The sequence below is a fragment of the Saccopteryx leptura genome, chromosome 1 (genome assembly GCF_036850995.1).
Source record: "Saccopteryx leptura isolate mSacLep1 chromosome 1, mSacLep1_pri_phased_curated, whole genome shotgun sequence".
Classification (NCBI taxonomy): domain Eukaryota; kingdom Metazoa; phylum Chordata; class Mammalia; order Chiroptera; family Emballonuridae; genus Saccopteryx; species Saccopteryx leptura.
The window spans coordinates 260,887,895-260,907,907 of NC_089503.1; the positions used below are offsets into that span (position 1 = coordinate 260,887,895).

The following is a 20,013-nucleotide window of genomic DNA, read 5'->3' on the forward strand; positions in this document are numbered from 1 at the left end:
CCAGTCAGCTCAGGCTACCAGGACCCACCCCCACCCACCCCACAGAGCCTGTGAGGGTCTCTTGGCCCCTTCCTCCTCATCTCACTTCCCACAAGTAGGTGCTCCTATTCTGATTGTGTGATCCAGAAAATCCCCCATTAGCCAAGAGGGAATGGCAGGGAAGAGTGCAGCTAGAACTTGGACCCAACCCTGACTCCAAACAGGGTCTGATCCCTCTGTGGTCCCACAACAAACTAACCGGAGCATTTTTGCTGTATCAGAGTCCTTCTGGACCTCCTGCAGGTGGGGTCTGCATTTTCCTGGTACCTTCAGCCTTTTGCACAGCTATGCCTGCTCAACCCTGCTGGGAACCAGAGTCTGGGTGATACTTGGGCCACTCAGATCAGTCCCTCTCTTGGCTATTCTCAGTTTCCAAGAACTGGGGACAAGAGTATGTCCACCACTGGCCATCAGTAGCATTTCTGGCCTTCCAGGACCAGCATGTAGCTCTGCCATACTAGCGCTCACAGGGTCCCAGGGTCATCGTGGTGTGGAGGAAGTGGCTGCCCAGGTCTCGGTCCTGAGAAAAAAGCAGAAAATAGACCAAAATGTATTGTATTCTGAAGATAGGGTCAGCAGCTGGTTTCCTTTTTTCTGTTTCCTAAATTTCTTAGAATAGGTGATGGTTTTATACTGGAAAGAACTAATTACTATACTGTTCTTGAGTTTAGGACACAGGCTTGTGGCAGGGGGTTGGGGGGTGGGGGAGTGTTCTGAAATAAAGAGAGTAGGAAGTTCCATAGTAGTCACCAGGGAGCATTTGGGTGGCTCCCATGCCATGAGCGGCTCCTAACACACTGTGTCCCCATTTCAGCTCACCAATCACCAGGAGCTGTGGGCCTTCATTGTGACCAACCTGGCGAGTGTGTATATACGGGAAGGAAATAGACACCAAGAGGTAGTAGGTGACATGCTTCATATTTGGTATCCTTTCTTTCAACTTTTATTCAGGGACTGGGGTGGCGGTTGTCCTGGGCAGCAGCTATCTGAGCAGTCTCAGCGTGTCTGTCCTCAGAGTGCAGTGTGGCTGGAGCAGAATGTCTGAGACAGAAATGTTCTCTGGCCAGTGAACACTTCTCCTTGTTGAAAACAAGCCAAGCTTTGTCAAATCTCCCAGAGCAAATTCAGTTTCTTTGACCCTGAGCTGTCTGTCATAGAATAAGAGTGAGGCCTTGCGGCTCACTCAGGCAGTCATCTGCCTGACTCTCCAGACACGGATTATGGGGTTGAGGAGCATAGGGCTTGTCCTCAAAGTCATGTGCCCTCACACTAGGTTCCCCTGCAACCCACCTCAGTCCTGGCATTCTTATTTTGGAATGTATCAGATTCAGCCACTTCTTTCTTCCCACAACCTTCATTTTAGTTCAGGCTTCCATCATCTCTTGTCTATAAAAGGTTTAGCTAACCTCCCAAAGTCTGGGTTGGTTCGGTTGCTTCGTGCTACTGGGAGCAGAAAGCCCAGCCTTGGCCTCTTGGCAGTCAGGAAACAGCAGGGCAGAGTCATCTGAGGGCCACACGTGAGCTCCATGGGTCATGCTTGGTGATTCTGGGGGGAACTCAGTTTCCCTATGTCTTTGCCCCTCACGCTCACCCCTGGTCTGCCTCCTGGAGGGGCCTTACGGGCACCAGGAGCCACCTTGTCTTCAACCTGATCTCCAAAAAGCAGCCAGAGAAGACCTAAAATGTCAGTTGTGGTGCTTCTTGTCAGAGTCTCCCAGGTTCTTGCACCTCCAGATAAACCCTACTGTGCCTCCAGCCCCCAGGCCCATGTAGGCTCATCTTGCTCCTCTAGGCCAGACCACTTGGACCATAGAAAGGCCAGGACTTGTTAGTTGCCCTTGCATCTCAAACCCCTCACCTGGCACAGGGCAGGGCAGGCTGAGAGTACAGGATCCTGCACCAGACTCCCACTGGAGGCTGTGATTCCCATGGGGGTGTGAGAAGTGAGCAGCACATGCAGTGTCCTGTAGTTCCCTCACCTGCTCTAGAAGATCCTGCCCCCTCTGCCAGCAGGTTGCCTAGCCATAGGGTTCGGGTTGAGGGCTTGATGCTGTCAGGCAGGAAGTTGCAGAGACCTGGTTAATTTACTAGCATATTTGGGGCCGAACTCATGTTTAGAAATGCAGAATGATCCCAACTGATGTTTCCTTTGCAGCTATACAGCTTGTTGGAGAGGATCAATCCAGACCACAGCTTCCCTGTCAGGTAGGTCCCACTTTACTACCTGTCTTATGTATTCTCTGCTCTCTATGGTGGTGCCATCACCTGTGGGGCCCCTGGCTGCCCTGTTACCCCAATACCTATCACCGCCACCACCCACTCCCCTTTTATAAGCCTGCTACATTTATGAAAACCCCACCAAGTTGTGACACTTCACTCTCCTCGTAGCTCTCACTGTCTTCGAGCAGCGGCTTTCTACGTGCGTGGGCTTTTCTCCTTCTTCCAGGGACGCTACAACGAGGCCAAGTGAGTGCTAAGAGGGCGGGCAACCTGGGCTGACCCTTCAGGTGGTTTTCTCCCCTGACAGCATATGCTCAGGCCCTCTGTACCCCTGCCAGGCAGGCTCTGCTCAGGGCTGAGAGGCCACTGCTGTCTCTTCTTCCCACAAAGGCACTCCAACAGGGCCTCTGTTCCCTTGTAGGCGATTTCTGCGAGAAACTCTGAAGATGTCCAATGCAGAGGACTTGAACCGGCTCACAGCCTGCTCTCTGGTGCTTCTAGGCCACATTTTCTACGTGTTGGGGAACCACAGGGTGAGTACCCAGGGCTGAGCCAATTGCAGGGGGCCAGCGTGGTGTTTGGGGTAGGGGGAACCAAACAACACTTTGCATCCTGTGCCCCTGGATGATCTTGTCTCAGTGACCCCCCCCCCTCTGGCCCCCTTGGCTTCATGAGGCTTTGTGGAAAGCAGGGGTGCCCTGGCTCATACAGCTTGGGGGACAGGACCAGGGAACTCTTGATCCCTGGAGGATAGATCAGTGGGGCAGACCGACTCAGTGTTTGGTGGGGCTGCTTGGAGCCGGCAGGGCTGAGGCAGGTTTCCTTTCTTTTCTGTGTGTTATTACCTAGGATAGAAAGATATCTTATCAGCCAGAGTCCCTTGGGTTTTGTTTCTGCCCAGCACACATGGTTTCCTCATGTCATACTGTTCCCACCTTCACCTAGAGAGGCCTCTGTGGTTGGTCCCAGTGAGAGTGGCCAGCTCTGAGTCTCCCATCCATTGTGCGTTGTCAGCCATTGACATCACAGTATTTTAATGCTTTTTGTTTTTGTTTTTTAAAGATTTTATTGATTTGCCTGACCAGGCGGTGGTGCAGTGGATAGAGCATCAGACTGGGATGTGGAGGACCCAGGTTCGAGACCCCGAGGTCGCCAGCTTGAGCACGGGCTCATCTGGTTTGAGCAAGGCTCACCAGCCTAAGCCCAAGGTCGCTCACTCGAGCAAGGGGTCACTCGATCTGCTGTAGTCCTCTGGTCAAGGCACATACGAGAAATCAATCAATGAACAACTAAAGAGCTGCAACGAAGAATTGATGTTTCTCATCTCTCTCCCTTTCTGTCTGTCTGTTCCTATCTGTCCCTCTCTCTGACTCTGTCTCTGCCACACACACACACACAAAAAAGAAGATTTTATTGATTTTACGGAGGAGGGGGAGCAAGAAGTATCAACTCATAGTTGCTCTACTTAGTTGTTTATTGATTGCTTGTTTTATGTACCTTGACTGGGCAGGCCCAGGATTTCAAACCAGCAACCTCAGTATTCCAGATTGATGCTTTATCCACTGCACCACCACAGGCCAGGCACCATTAATGTTTTTAAAGAAAATGTTTTTTCATATTATAAAATATGGCATGTTTATTGTAGAAGTTCTGAGAAGCAAAGTTGAAAATCATTTCGTGTCTTCTGTCTTCTGACTCTTTCCACTGCCTGCCCCTGCCTACACATAGGTTTTGTTTTTTAGGGTGTTGTATAGTTTTATACTTTATCTTTCCCTACATCATTATATTAGAACTTTTTTTAATGGGCGCAAGAATTTTGCAGCAGCATCTATTCTGTAGTGTAACCAACCTTACCTGAGCTGTTTACCCAGGACAGATGACACAGGTCAGGTGTCTTGGCCTGTGAAGTTTCACCTGACCAAACCCCAGGGCTCTGTGAGAATGAGCTTTTTAAATGTGTGGCAGGCCTATCTCCCCACAACTATGTGACAAGCATTTGCCAAGGCAAATAGGCCTTACTGTTCAGGGCCTGGTGGTCATGGCTAGGGATGTCACCAACCTCAAAGAAAAAGGATGAGCTCCAGGTTCTCCCTTTTGAGTGAAGTTCTGCCCCTTTAACATTCTGTCACCCTGCCCCTCAGCCTCGGGGCATAGTCAGGACAGTGGCCTTGGTGTGTATCTAGGGATAGCATGAGGCTCCACTGAGTGTGAGCTGTGTGGCTGTGTCTCATTGTGTTGGCTGTGATTACCCCATTTCCAAATGAGGAGATTAAGTTCACACAGCTCTCTTTATCTAGAAGTCTCCGGAAGCCGCCTTGAGCAGGGCAGGGTGGGCAAGGCAAGCTCTTTAATTACAGCTCTGGATCATCTTACAGAGCTTGGGAACCTGCACTCTCCCTATATGCCTGAACCTGTATAAGGTAACATTGGCTTCCAAGAGCCCTCAGACCCAGGCCTGGCCTCAGCAATTCCAGGTCTAGGGGAGATACTATTGGACATAGCCAACCCCACTCTGGGCCAGCTAGGCTAAAGAGTGTCCGTGGGCATTGTGAGTTTGCAAGCAGCCTCACTGAGGACATACAAATCTTTAACTCCAGATTCTGTGGGGCAGTCCTAAGCTGGCATAGGAAAGCCTGCCCAGGAGATGCTCCCTCAGGTGGCTTCCAGACAAAGGCCAAGCCCTGACGTCTTGGAAGAGCTTGGTTCAGTCTTGAAAAACTTTGACATCCACCTGGAGTTCACCTTTGAGGTGCCAGTCCCAAGAGTGTGAAGTTATTGGTCTTTTGTGTCTCTAAGGAGGCATTCCCACACAGCCCTGGCTGCTGAAACCAAGCCTTGGAAGTTGGTTTTGAGGATTTGTAAGTCTCAACTATATCACAAGTGTTTCCTAGGCTTCTATATAGGGAATTCTCCCAGTGTCACCCTGAACCCAGCATTCCGCCAGTAGGGCTCATGGTCCATGGGCTGAATGAGGGCAAAGCAGTGCTGCCTGTCACCGTAGTGTTGGGTATCGGTGTTTATGGCTTCTGGTGGCTTCTCAACTCATCCTGGGAATTGGGGTAGGAAGGCAGGGCTGTACAGTCACAGAGTCAGGGTTGGAGGGTTATCACAGTGTCCTGGCATCCCACAGTCCCACATGGCCTCCCATGGGAACAGGCTCTTCCCTCCTTTGTCCATTCAGCCCTCATCACTCCCACTGGGCAGACTGCTGCCTCCTCCCTGGCTCTGGGACCCTAGAATGTGCCTTTCTAGTTGATTCCTGATCTGGGTCCGGAGCTGACTACTATCAATGCCTACTTACTTCCTGGTTAGAATGACAAGGCAAAGTTGCTGTGGCAGATGTGCCCCACATAGAGCCAAGGAGTAGAGGTAGTTTATTTTTCCCCAAGGTGGTCGAGGAGTACTTTCTCAGAAGGGTGTGTAAGATGGGCTCTGAAGTAGGAGTAGGAATTTGCCTGGCAGCAGGAAGAGGGTATAGCCTGGACTAGGTATCGCAGGTTGGGCCTGAGCTGTCCCTGGTGCCTCCACGACTCCCTGGCTGCCCTTGATCAACAGGAAAGTAACAACATGGTGGTGCCTGCCATGCAGTTGGCCAGCAAGATCCCAGACATGTCGGTGCAACTGTGGTCATCAGCCTTGCTGAGAGGTGAGTACGACAGCTGGCCCCTCCTAGAGATCAGAAATACAAAGTAAGCCCTCTTTGGCCTTTTCTCAGACTGGCTTTTACAAGCTAAAACCTCAATTCTAGCACATTCTCAGGCTCTCGGGAGGCCATTTGAGGGCAGTAGGCACTGGACCCGGTCAGGGCATTAGCTCAACACAGGGTCTGATTTAGTCTCTCTGGGGTCTGTGAGGCTGACTCTTGGCATCTGGGTGAAGACTTGGGCTGTGAGCCCTGATGTTCAGCCTCATTCTATCAGACAGGACTGGCCAGGATGCTCTTAAGTACAGGACAGGTGTGTGTGTGCTGTAGACACGTGTATGTGTGTGTGCATGTGCTCTAGATACAGGTGTGTGTGTGTGCATATGCTCATTAGGTGGCAGTGCTGTTATTGCTGCTCCCTCATTTACAGAAACCTGCCCTGAGGCAGAGGCGGAGGTGGAGGGCAGGCTGCGCTCATCTGTAGTGGGCTTTGTGGGCTTGTTCAGTCCTTCTGCTTCAGAACTGGGTGTTGTTGCCCTTTGCCCTGCTATAGTAAGCTCCTATGGGTCCACTGCTTGTCCAGGAACTCAGGCGAGTACCATGAGAGCTGCTTGGCTGACCCTTAGACAGGGCTCAAGGCAGGTGACTTTCCAGGTGCATAGGAACCCACTGGTGGAGCCTGGGTTTGACCTTACGGCTTTACCTACACCCAGTGGGAGGTCATGGGGGCAATGGCAGGGCAAGACAGGCTTACCTCATGTGTGTCTTACCCTCAGACTTGAACAAGGCCTGCGGAAATGCCATAGATGCCCACGAAGCTGCCCAGATGCACCAGAACTTCTCACAGCAGCTGCTCCAGGACCATATTGAGGCCTGCAGCCTCCCTGAGCATAACCTTATCACGGTATAGGCGCGAGGTGGGGGGAGACAGAATGGGATGCTGGTTGGCTCCTCAGGGCTGGTTCACCTGGTCTGCAGTCCTCTAGTTGTGGGGCACGCTTCCTAAGAAGGAAGTATATACTTGGCAGTCATTTCTCCGCTCCAGCAATCCCTAACTCAATCTAGTCTCAGGAGCCCCTCAGATGTGGGAAATGGCACCAGTCACCTGGGCAAATGAGGCAGGGTCCTTCCCAGTATCCATCTGTCTCTGGTATGAAACTCAGAGGACCCTGGCTGGGTGACCGGCCTAAGGAGGGCAGCATTGTAAGTGCAGACACTTGGCTCAGTGCACCCAGTTCCTCCCTAGGAAGGACCTTACCTGTGTGTTCTCTCTTTCCTCCTGCAGTGGACAGATGGCCCGCCGCCTGTGCAGTTCCAAGCTCAGAATGGACCCAACACCAGCCTGGCCAGCCTCCTGTGAGGCCACCACCCAGCTTCTCAAGGCCTCCGTGGGGCCTCGTGTGTCCGTGACTTCCACCCTGACAGCACTTGCGCTTTCCTCTGAGGCGTGCTGGCATGGTGTCCCCAGGCTTCTTTCCCAGCTGTCTCCAGAGCTTCCAACTCCTGGGGGAGTGTGCAGGGCCGATTTCCATCCTCCTAGGAAGGTCGGGTCAGCATTACTGCTGCGAACCAGGACCCCAGTTGTTGAGCCTTGCAAGTGGGATGTTGGAGCTGACTTTTTAGAGCCATCCTTTAAAGTAGACTTGAACTGCCAGTCCTGCTACACGTCTGGGTCACGCCTTCCTGGGACCGTGTCTGGACAGGGCGTGCCGGGGTAGGCAGCACTGTTGGGGCATTGCCACATGGCTTCCATCGCCTAGGCTTCTGTGCCAGGCTGGAGCGTTTTCTCTGCTCTTATGGTAGCTTTCAGAGTTCAGGCAAGACACCAGTTTCTGGCTCAAAATTGGAAGGAAGAAGTGATGACACACAGCAGGGACAAAAATGCACGTCCTGCTACAGTGCTTTTCCCAGCTAGCCTTTCTCTCCAGCGTCCATCCTTCTGATAGCTTGGGCCTCTGGTCAGGGGCCCTGGAGAACCCAGGAACTCACCTTCCAGACATCTGCACCTTGACTGGATCACTGTCTGGCCATGGGGGTGCACATGCTGTAGACATGGGTATGCATGTGTGTGTGTCCTATAGACACGTGTATGTGTGTGCATGTGCTCTAGATACAGGTGTGTGTGTGCACATGTTATAGACACAGGTGTGCATGTGTGTGCGTGAATGTGGTGATTCTCAGAGCTGAGAGTCCTGTGTTTGCACCATCCGCCTTCCCCTGTCAGCGTCTGTATTGTGGGGTGGGAAGCAGGGGTGAGGGGAGAGGACCCTCCTCTGCCCAACTCAGGGTGCCGATTGAAGGGGCTGGGACAGATCTGCAGCAGCCTCCTCTGCAGACTGTTTGCAGATGTCTGGAGCTCAGCCAACCCTGCCCTCAGGACAGAAGACGAGGAGGAGACCTACTTGCTTTGGGTCTCAGGACAGCGTTGAAACTTTTTCCTGAGCTGGACCTCCCAGGAGATTCTGCCTGGATCAGTGTGCTCGGTTCTGTGCTCCTCTTGGATAGTGTAGGTCTAGGAGATGCCCCAATGGTGATGGTGGGATTATGGGCAGTCAAAGCAACCGCTCCCTCTAGCTTCTGGCGCCTTGGGAGTGGCTCCCCACCAAGAGGTGTGGTAAGTGGTCTTGCTGGTCAGGGTGGTTTATTGGTTTGAGTCTCATTACCCTTGCACTGTGAAGGCTGCTTCTCAAAGCCTTAGTGTCTGATGGAAGGAACATTGGGATCTGGGATAACTCAGGTAGCTACTTGGGCCCTGAGCCTGGGCGTGCCTTAGCCACAAGCAGGACTGCCAGCAGATGACTCTGTGCTGGGCCACTGCCCTCACCAGGCCTGAGGCAGGGCCCTCCTGCCTATTGGTGGGCAGTGAAAGGTGCACAAGTGAGCCACCAGTCAGAGGGACAGACTGGCTGGGGCTTGTCCTAAGATGACCCACCATCTCTGTGTCACCCAGGAGACCCTGGCCCTGTCCTGTGCTACCCGGGCTGCCCCCTCTGCTGATACCCCTTGCTGGTGAGGCCTGTGGGGGAGGGTATAAACCCAGCCACAGACTGTCCCCATTCTGTCTTCCTCCTCCATCAAGGGTGCCCCCCAGGCCTTTGCCTACACCCAAGGGATGGAGCCCCCATCTCACCATAAGCTGCGCCTCCTGGCCTGGATCCCACACTGATCTCTCCAGACCCACATTACTTCACGCTGCACATTATGTTTGTATTTATTTAAGCCTTTCTTTGCTTCTAGGGCATTTTGTATGTAAAGCAGTTGAAGCAAGAACCTCAAAACTTAATGTCTGTTTTGATGTTAAAATACTTTTAGTGATCACTCTTATCTATGTATATGTAAGGTTAAGGATAAGTTCTTAAGTTTACAATTAAAATTTCAGTACTCTATTTAATATTTCATTCTAGCTTTATGGAAGCCAAACTACAGTTTTTAAACCTCCCCTTTACCACAGCATCTACCAATTACATTAAACTGTCATACGTACCTTCCTGTGAGTCCACATTCAGTGCTTCACAATCTTTCATCCAATCATAAGAATTTAAGACAGGTAGCAAGCAAGCTACCAAGGATATGTTGCACAAGTGTCATATAGCTAACTTTAGAAAAAGCAGATAAATTCCAAACTCTTCAACTTACAGGACATGTAGTGGCAGAAGGATTGCTGTTGGCAGGTCAATTGTTAAAAGCTGGTCAGACCCTCGTGTGTTCTTCCCATCTCTTCCTGTTAGCAGAAGTGGGTCTGCAGACCTGGGGTGCTGACCCAGGAGGTGCTCTTGGGTTCCCTCAAAAACAGCTGCCTCCCTCTGCTGGTGCCCTCAGGCATGTGAGGCTCCTTGCTGGGGCAAGCACTCCCTATCCTACTTACTAAGAGCACAGGCAAGGAAATTGGGTAAGGGCTGCTTGGCAGGGTGAATGTGCTTGTGATTGCATTGTCTTTTTGTTTTGTTAAAGAGTTTTTAATAAGTATGTTTGGCATAATGTCTTTTAACGGGTTTGTAATATGGTTTTCACAGCCTGTAACTTCAGCTGGTGCTTTTAATCAGGAAAACAAATTTATAAATTCAAAACATTGTTTAAAAGGCATAAATATAGAATAGAACCTCTTCTTTGTGCATTTCTTTTCTTTGTATTCAAAGTAAAATCACTTGCAGTGGCTATCACTTGCTGCGTCTTTGTCCTGCCTTCTGCGCCTCTCCTGTGCCACCCCATACAAGCTCTTGCTCACCCCATCCAGCCAGCGGGGCTTCAGGGACTTCTGCTAATCAATCAGGCATGAGGATGCAGAGCCCATACCTGGACAGGACCTGGTAAAAACCTGAGTCTTCCTGTCTGTTGATGTTCCTCTGGCCCAGCCCTGTTTGGAGGAAAGGGAACCCCTAACACATCCCCCGGAAGACCTGAAGCACTGTCTATTCTTTTCTGGCCCCCAATACAGACTTTCTCACACCTTGGCCAGCCTCCACAGTTCTGAGGGGGTTTTCTTCACGTTTTTTTTTTCTTTTTGAAGTAAAAAACAAAATGCAAAATTAACCATTCACTGTTTAACATGTACAATTCGATGGTTTTAAATACAGTCACAGTGTACAACCAGTACCTCTTTATATTTCTAGAACTTTCCCATCACCCAAAAAGAGATCCTGATCCCATTAGCAGACATTCTCATTCCCTCTCCACCAGTCCCTGGCAACCACTAATCTGCTTTCTGTCTCTGGATTTGCCTGTTCTGGACAGTTCATATAGATAGTATCATACAGCATGGCCTTTTGTGTCTAGCTTCCCTCACTTAGCCTGTTTTTCTGGTTTTCAGTATATACTTGCAGTGCTGAATAATATTCTTTGGAAACAAGCCCTATAGTTAGTTACTGCCATCAAGTAGGTTTGGCTCAGCATACTAATTTCTAGGGCAGTCGATAGCTATAGGGATGGAAGGTTCAAAAAGTAGATCCTAGGGGAGGCAAGTTGTTTTAACCACATATGTGTATCTCAGGACACTTCAGTGCTGAATAATACTCTATTGTGAGGGGGACAATTTGTTCATCCTTCATCCATTGATGGGTGGCTGCTTCCCTCTGGTGGCGAATGTGAGCAGTGCTATTGGTGTGCTGCACATTTTTGAACATGTTTTCTGTTCTCTTGGGTTGTGCCTTGGTTTTAACATGCAGGGGTGGTGCTAGGCTGCTGCCCATGCTGCACCCAAGCCCTCAGGTCGTTCTTGTTTTTGTACCCCAATATGATGCCCAGGTAGCTTCAGTGCTTACTACTAGGGGCATGTCAGGACTCCTTTGGGACATGGCCCTGAGGCCGAACTGCTGGCCTCTGGATGTGTGGGTGATTCACCCCAGTACAGTGGCCCTGCCACTCCCACAATTAAATCTGGCTCCCCCCTGCCCCATCTCTGCCAACCTGGGCTCAGGCAGCTTTTCCACTGGGGTTGGACTCTGCCTGTTGGCTGAATGTCATTTCCTCCCACTGTAAGCCTCACAACCCCTGTGTAGGAAGTGTGTCCTGAGCTCACTCAACCAGAGCACTGCCACAAGCCCACAGTGGAACCAGCAGGCTGGTCCTGTGATGGCTGCTGTTGTGTCTGTTGACACGAAGTCACCTTGTCACTGGCCACCCACACAAAGAAGTGCTTGACTTTCCCATCAGAGAGCCTTTACAGCCATCTCACGCCTGTTGTCCATACAGCTTCAGGAACCTAGCACCTGAGGGGATGTTCTGGTCAAAACCCTCCTAGTAGCCATCCCCAAGAAGGCCTTGCAGATAATATTACAGAGCCTGTTGCTAGTGAGGTCTGCTGACAAGCGTTACTGAGTCTGGGCCCCCATTGCTCATGACATGGAAGAGGTGCACATAGGGAAACATGTGAGGGGCACAGGCAGGAGCTATCAGACATGAAAGGAAGGTCCTGAGGCAGGAGATGAAAGAGGATGGTGAGAAGGAGCCAGACGAGGGTCCTGCATGCTAAGAAACCTGCATGTTGTAGCCAAGGCAGAGCAGTTGAGCTCAGGTGGCGGCAGCAGAACAGTGCCCTGAAATGCCTGGTTGAGGCAGAACCTCTTCTAATAAACCAGCAGTTGCCAGAGAAGTTTCCACAAAACACCAGATGGCGAAGAAGGAATAGCTGCTATGATCATCAAGTTTTGGGGACCTCTCTGGTAATTCCAAACAGGTTACTTCTGGAAGAACTGGTCAGCATAAAGGGATACTGTTTGGAGAAATCCTCAATGTCTGGAGGACACACTTGGGAAGTGGATGACAGGAGGTGGCCACGGGGCTTGGGGAAAACAGGAGTGGGCCTCACAGGCCACTGGATGGTCAGAGCAGCTGGCCTGAGCATCCTCAGATGGCCAGACAGATGTCATTAGTCATTTCTGACACATACACACAACTCAATCCTCAGAAATCTGCTAGTCACCTTGCCCATTTCTGGCCATCTCTGCCACACTTTCCCTAGCCCCAGTCAAGTCTCCCACCTGGATGTTGTCCAACCCCCTCACTGAATGGTTCGGAAACTCTGTGCTCCCTCCCACATGTCCCTCTACCAGGTGCATTCTCCCTGCTCAACATCACCCAGAACATTCTGGCCCAGGCCTGGCACATGGTTGGTGGGTCCATGGGGCAGCCTAGGGGAAGAGCATATGGCCCAACTCCAGGCAGGTCTAGCAGATGCCACGTGGACATCTGTTGAAGTTGCCACAGGCATCAGCATGCCCAGTCACTGTAGCCCAGTTTCTCCCAGAAATACAAACAGGACACTGCTGTCTTGCAGGGGAGCCTGGACCTCACTAGCATCCCTGAGCTGATAGGCCCTAGGGGGCCTGGGAATTATTTTTAAATTGATTTTAGAGAGAGAGGAAGGAAGGGAGAGATTGATTGATCTGTTCCACTTATTCATGCATTCATTGGTTGACCCCTGTATGTACCCTAACTGGGGATCAAACCTGCAACCTTGGTATATCAGGATGATGCTCTAATGAACTGAACTAGCTGGCCAGGGTCAGGGCCTGGGACTTGAAAATATCCTTGTGTATTGGCTTCATCCTTTGGCCTCTTTGAGCTTTGGGTTTCCATATACCCACAAAGAAAACTATTCAGGGAGAGGCAGGCAGTTCTGCCTCTCTGGTCCATTATATTTAGCACCTGACATTGCTTCCTCAATTTGAACCTCATCAGCATCTTCTCCCAGTACAGCCTCAGTTAGCTCAAAGCTGTGGACTAGAAATGCAGGAAGAAAGGTGCTACTGGGGTCAGAGAGTGGGGTGCCCACACCACCTGGGACAGGAGAGCTGGACCCTGAGGGCCATGGAGACCCCACTATGCATACCTGTCCACCCACCCACCCCCTAGGAGGAGGCTGCTGTTGGTCCCCAGGACGACAGGAAGGGGGAGTTTTTTTGTGGGTTTTTTTTTTACAGAGACAGAGTCAGAGAGAGGGATAGATAGGGAAAGACAGACAGGAACGGAGAGAGAAGCATCAATCATTAGTTTTTTGTTGCAACACTTTAGTTGTTCATTGATTGCTTTCTCATATGTGCCTTGACCGCGGGCCTTCAGCAGACGAGTGACCCTTGCTTGAACCAGCAACCTTGGGTCCAAGCTGGTGAGCTTTTTTTTTGCTCAAGCCAGATGAGCTCGTGCTCAAGCTCGCAACCTCGGGGTCTCGAACCTGCATCCTTTGCATCCCAGTCTGACGCTCTATCCACTGCGCCACCTCCTGGTCAGGCAAGAGGGAGTATTATTACTGGCAAGTTTAAATTTTTATTTTTTCTCAAATTCATGCTCACATGGTGAGATTACAATACAATTGGCTGGGAAGGGAAAGAAAGCTTCATTTCTATGTATTAATAAATTTGATTTTCTTAGTACTTTGATATTTTTGATACTTTTTTCAAGGACCAGAAAGTAGTTATAAAGGGATTGTTACATTGATGCTTCATGAAAAATATGTTACTCTTGACACATTACAGCTGCTACAACAAATGTCATTTTTAAAAACATGACAATCTTAGTTTGTGAGAAAAAGATCAGTGTCCATTTGCCCCATTCCTGTCCTGTATGCTGAAAAGCTCTCTGAAACACAGCTCTCTGAAGATGGGCCACTTTGTCAGTGTGCGTTAGCTTTGTTCTGAGTGTCATTTCTAACCCTTATTCTTGTACAGTACTTAGTGTCTGTACTATGTGGAGTTCAGGCTCCATCTGCAGTTGAGTGTGCTCTGTTCAAAGTGAGTGTCTGTGTGGCCCTTAAGAAGTTCTGCCGGCCCTGGCCGGTTGGCTCAGCGGTAGAGCGTCGGCCTAGCGTGCGGAGGACCCGGGTTCGATTCCCGGCCAGGGCACATAGGAGAAGCGCCCATTTGCTTCTCCACCCCTCCGCCGCGCTTTCCTCTCTGTCTCTCTCTTCTCCTCCCGCAGCCAAGGCTCCATTGGAGCAAAGATGGCCCGGGCGCTGGGGATGGCTCTGTGGCCTCTGCCCCAGGCGCTAGAGTGGCTCTGGTCGCAACATGGCGACGCCCAGGATGGGCAGAGCATCGCCCCCTGGTGGGCAGAGCGTCGCCCCATGGTGGGCGTGCCGGGTGGATCCCGGTCGGGCGCATGCGGGAGTCTGTCTGACTGTCTCTCCCTGTTTCCAGCTTCAGAAAAACGTAAAAAAAAAAAAAACAAAAAAACAAAAAACAAAAAAGAAGTTCTGCCACTACAGAGTTCTGAGCACTCCCTAGAGCAGGCGTGGCCAACAGTTTCTGCCTCCAGACCAGATTAGAAAGAATTTTTTTCACGGGCCGGATGAAATATTAAAATTAAAAAATGTTAAATACAAAAACGATTTGTTTAAGTAAACAAAATTTTATTATGTAATTTGTTTATGAATAAATGTAAGTGAGTGAAAAAAATTTAATATACAATATTATTTTGATAAAAATATAATTACATACCTTATAAATATCCAAACTGTATCGCAATCAGTTGAAACAATATTTAATTAGTAGAATGAGCTTGAAGGGGTTATATCGCAAATAAAACAATTATTTCGTTTTACAAACAGCCTGGATACGTTTTCAGTTATCAACTGCAGCTGTTGTCTATGCTACAATGCCACTTGATTCAGTACACTTGACCACAAAAATAACGAATTGTTTGACCTTGGGTGCACACTGGCAAACTCCGCCTAAAAGAATGTGGATTTCACATCGCCGCTAAACGTCAAACAGTTCATATCGAGTGCAGAAAAGTACAAAAGTTGTAAATCTTTATAATAAAAAATTTTTAAAAAAATAAAGAAGTATTGCAAATCCATTCCACTAATTATTGGAAGTTAACCCTAGATTAATCACATGCGGAATTCTTTTCCGTGTATCACTTATCTTCTTAAATATCTCTATTTCCAATAATCAAAGATGCTTCCACTTCTGAGTAGCTGAGATTTTAATTTTTTTTTTTTAACAGAGAGTCAGAAAGAGGGATAGATAGGGACAGACAGACAGGAATGGAGAGATGAGAAGCATCAGTCATTAGTTTTTCGTTGTGCGTAGGACACCTTAGTTGTTCATTGATTGCTTTCTCATATGTGCCTTGATCATGGGCCTTCAGCAGATCGAGTAACCCCTTGCTTGAGCCAAGGACCTTGGGTCCAAGCTGGTGAGCTTTGCTCAAACCAGATGAGCCCGCGCTCAAGCCGGCGACTTTGGGGTCTCGAACCTGAGTCCTCCGCATCCCAGTCCGACGCTCTATCCACTGCACCACCGCCTGGTCAGGCTGAGAAGCTGAGATTTTACTACACTTGATCTTAGCCAAAAGGCTAAGAAGCGATTGTAGTAGCTGAGATTTTAAAGTAGCGGAGAATATTAAAAATTTAATCGCGGGCCCCATAAACTCATTATGCGGGCTGGATCCGGCCTGCGGGCCGTATGTTGGCCATGCCTTCCCTAAAGGGAAAAGTACAAAACTGCTCAGAAGTGTCATCGGGAACCGGAAGTGTATCTCCACTGTCTTCATCTGCTTGTTTCTCCATTTGCTGTCCCAGACCTGGCCTGCTCCATGCTCAGCCACCAGGGGGCGCAGGCAACTGGGCAGTGTCCCCACCAGGGAGGGAGGGCAGGACATTGCCAGACCCCAGTGTGGCCAGGCAGTCCTCATCTGCAGGGATGTGGGATGACCTGTAACTTAGGGCCTCTCAGTTCCCCACCTGTAACTTTTGGGGTGGGAGATGTGAGTTTCCAGGGTTCAGAAGTCAGGGTACACCATTCCCTCATTATTTGCCAAATATTTATCTGGTACCTGTGGGGGGCTAGGGACACAGCAGGAACTATATCAAAGTTCCTGCTCTCAGGGAGTGGACATTTTACCAGGAGCCTGACAATGGGCTGCAAATAGGAGTGACCATGTTCCCACCTGTGAGAGGGGAGGAGCGCACTGTAGGAGGGACAACCAAGGGGTATGTGGGGGATGCTGTGACAGGACAGAGGGGAAACCACCCTTGACCAGGCCATCTGGAGCTGGACAATGTTTCAAACATCTGCTACATGGCCATCAAGATGGGGTCTGAAGAATACTGTGGCTACTACTTCAAGGCTAAGCATCTGTGTAGGACTGAATGGTGATAAGGGCAGGAGTCAGATGCTGATAATGACAAAGGCAGGGTTGCTGACCCCACCCACCTATAACATGGAATTCAATAGCCAGTGCTCAGTGGCAAGACACTTCTGACATTGGGCAGGGCAGTAGCTCAACTTGGCTCCATCCACAAACCAATCCCTGGCAGATAGCTCAGAGCCAGATTCCCAATTAGTGCCCCTAACCTCCTGTCCAGCAGCCACCACTCTGAGTTACCCACTCCCCCAGAAAGAAAACTTTATCTCCAGAGGAAGTTTCTCCTGCCTTGGGAAAATTCCTCTGTCCTTGACAGAGGAAAGTCCCAGCTGGGCCACACCCAAATCCCCCTTTCACAGAATTTATTTCTCCCAAGGCATCTAGTTCTCTTCAGGCCCCAAACTTTATTTATTTATTTATTTTTTATTTATTCATTTTAGAGGAGGGGGGGGAGAGAGACAGAGAGAGAGAAGGGGGGGAGGAGCTGGAAGCATCAACTTCCATATGTGCCTTGACCAGGCAAGCCCAAGGTTTCGAACCGGCGACCTCAGCATTTCCAGGTCGACGTTTTATCCAGGCCCCAAACTTTAACTTAAGATTATTCTTCAGGGCCTGACCAGGCGGTGGCGCAGTGGATAGAGCATCAGACTAAGATGCTGAGGACCCAGGTTCGAGACCCCGAGGTCACCAGCTTGAGCACAGGCTCATCTGGTTTGAGCAAAGCTCACCAGCTTGAACCCAAGGTCACTGGCTCCAGCAGGGGGTTACTCGGTCTGCTGAAGGCCCGCGGTCAAGGCACATATGAGAAGGCAATCAATGAACAACTAAGGTGTTGCAACACGCAACGAAAAACTACTGATTGATACTTCTCATCTCCCTCCGTTCCTATCTGTCTGTCCCTGTCTATCCCTCTCTCTGACTCACTGTCTCTGTAAAAAATAAAAAAATAAAAAAACCGGCCCTGGCCAGTTTGCTCAGTGGTAGAACGTCAGCCTGGCGTGCAGGAGTCCCGGGTTCGATTCCCAGCCAGGGCACACAAGAGAAGCGCCCATCTGCTTCTCCACCCATCCCCCTCTCCTTCCTCTCTGTCTCTCTCTTTCCCTCCTGCAGCCAGGGCTCTATTGGAGCAGGGTTTGCCCGGGAGCTGAGGATGGCTCTGTGGCCTCTGCCTCAGGCGCTAGAATGGCTCTGATTGCAGCAGAGTGATGCCCTAGATGGGCAGAGCATAGCCCCCTGGTGGGCAAGCCGGGTGGATCCTGGTCAGGTGCATGCAGGTGTCTGTCTGACTGCCTCCCCGTTTCCAACTTCGGAAAAGTACAAAATAATAATAGTAATAATAATAAAAAATAAATAAATAAATAACCTATCAATAAATAAAATAACAAAAATTAAAAAAAAAAAGCCTGACCTGTGGTGGCACAGTGGATAAAGCGTCGACCTGAAAATGCTGAGGTCGCCGGTTCGAAACCCTGGGCTTGCCTGATTAAGGCACATATGGGAGTTGATGCTTCCAGCTCCTCCCCCCTTCTCTCTCTCTCTCTTTGTCTCTCTCTCCTCTCCCTCTCTGTCTCTCTCTCCTCTCTAAAAATGAATAAATAAAAAAATAAAAATTAAAAAAATTTAGGCCCTGGCCGGTTGGCTCAGTGGTAGAGCGTCGGCCTGGCGTGCGGGGGACCCGGGTTCGATTCCCGGCCAGGGCACATAGGAGAAGCGCCCATTTGCTTCTCCACCCGGCCCCCCTCCCTCCTCTCTGTCTCTCTCTTCCCCTCCCGCAGCCAAGGCTCCATTGGAGCAAAGATGGCCCGGGCGCTGGGGATGGCTCCTTGGCCTCTGCCCCAGGCGCTAGAGTGGCTCTGGTCGCGGCAGAGCGACACCCCGGAGGTGGGCAGAGCGTCGCCCCCTGGTGGGCGTGCCGAGTAGATCCCGGTCGGGCGCATGCAGGAGTCTGTCTGACTGTCTCTCCCTGTTTCCAGCTTCAGAAAAAAAAGAAAAAAAAAGTTAAAAAAAGATGATTCTTCAGGGATCATTTACCCCTCCCTGGCTGTATCCTGGAATGGCCCAGGCCACACCTGAGTTTGGCCTAGCTGTGGGTAATACCACATGCATTGTCTGTGGAATGAAGGGCCAGGGTGGTCTTTCCATAAAGATAGAGCCCATGTCCATGTCAGTTCAGCCCCTGTGACAGGACCAATGGCCCATGGCCACATCATCTCTCTCCAGAATCTTCCAATATCTGGTGCACAATCAGTGAAGATGAGGGAAGGGCGGAATGAGTGCTGAACATATTCTTATTCTTCTCTTAACTCCCATGAAAAGGGCCAGAACCTAAGTCTAGCTCTATGTCCATACAACATGACATATATCTGTGATGTGGGGGATGCAAAAGGCATTTTAAAAAAATTTATTTTTAGTAAAAGAGAGAGAAAGAGAGACAGACAGGATGGACAGACAGGAAGGGAGAGAGATGAGAAGCATCAACTTTGTTGTTGCAACACTTTAGTTGTTCATTGATTGTTGCTCATCTTTGCCTTTCCTGGGGGGCTCCAGCTGAGCCAGTGACCCCTTACTCAAGCCAGCAACCTTTGGGCTCAAGCCAGCAAACATGAGTCATGTCAGTGATCCCACATTCAAGCCAGCAACCCCGAGCTCAAGCCAACAACCTCAGGGTTTCGAATCTGGGTTCTCAGCATCCCAGGCCAATACTCTATCCACTGCACCACCACCTGATCAGGAGCCAGAGGCATTTTGATCAATGTGGTGGGAGAATTTAACAAGAATTGGAGGCACCCAAAGGAATCACCAGTTCAGGGTCACAATGTGGGGCCAAAGTGGATTTTTGAAGCTGGTTCATCTCTCTTTCCCAAGCCACACTAGACTATAACCTTCACATTTGACCAGTTCCTCCAAAGGCACCAGTCTGTGAAGGAACTTTGAGTCAAACCCAGCTGACTCCTAGCAGGGGCCCAGCACATGGAAGATGCTCTGACATTCTGATACATACTTAAACTAAAGGAGTACCACATTTCCCCATGTATAAGATGCACCTTTTTTCAAAAAATTTGGGGTCTAAAAACTAGGTGTGTCTTATACATTAGTTGTAGTTCTTTTTACTTGCATTTCCTGCTTTTTTTGCTCTTGTTGTCTTTGTGCTCATTGTTTTGCACTTGTTTCCAGTATATTACAGTAGGTTATGTTTCACCAGGTTTTTCCCAGAAATGGCTCAGAAAAGATTTTCATACAGCACTGAACTCAAGTTAAAAATGATCCAGTGTGTAAAAGTGAATGGAAATCGTGCTGTTGAATGTAAATTTGGTCCTTCTCTAACTGAGAAATCAATCTGAGACTGGCTACGGGAAGAAGAAACCCTACTGAAAATGCCACGCCAGAAGAAGGCCATGAGAGGCAAGTCAGCCAAATGGACTGATTCAGAGAGGGAATTGAAGATATGGATTGAAGAGCAAAGGGCAATTGGAATTCCTGTGTTCACAAAGATGGTTCAGCATGAAGCAAGAATTGCCGATGAAAAA

General features: G+C 49.8%; 1 protein-coding gene across 4 annotated transcripts in view; it reads left to right on the forward strand.

Annotated features, from left to right (window-relative positions):
- The window catches only part of MAU2 (MAU2 sister chromatid cohesion factor), a 39,220-nt gene extending 31,825 nt beyond the window's left edge, over window positions 1-7,395 (forward strand). For 2 of the 4 annotated variants that reach the window (XM_066350827.1, XM_066350817.1), the window contains 7 exons: window positions 854-940; window positions 2,195-2,244; window positions 2,428-2,505; window positions 2,681-2,792; window positions 5,815-5,905; window positions 6,679-6,806; window positions 7,188-7,395. In XM_066350827.1, the coding sequence (XP_066206924.1) occupies window positions 854-940; window positions 2,195-2,244; window positions 2,428-2,505; window positions 2,681-2,792; window positions 5,815-5,905; window positions 6,679-6,806; window positions 7,188-7,262 (621 nt within the window). In that variant the 3' untranslated portion in view covers window positions 7,263-7,395. Of the gene's footprint in view, window positions 1-853; window positions 945-2,194; window positions 2,245-2,427; window positions 2,506-2,680; window positions 2,793-5,814; window positions 5,906-6,678; window positions 6,807-7,187 lie in introns of those variants that run through there. The other 2 variants (XM_066350808.1, XR_010747183.1) reach the window with 2 other exon arrangements.
- The last annotated feature ends 12,618 nt before the right edge of the window (window positions 7,396-20,013 follow it).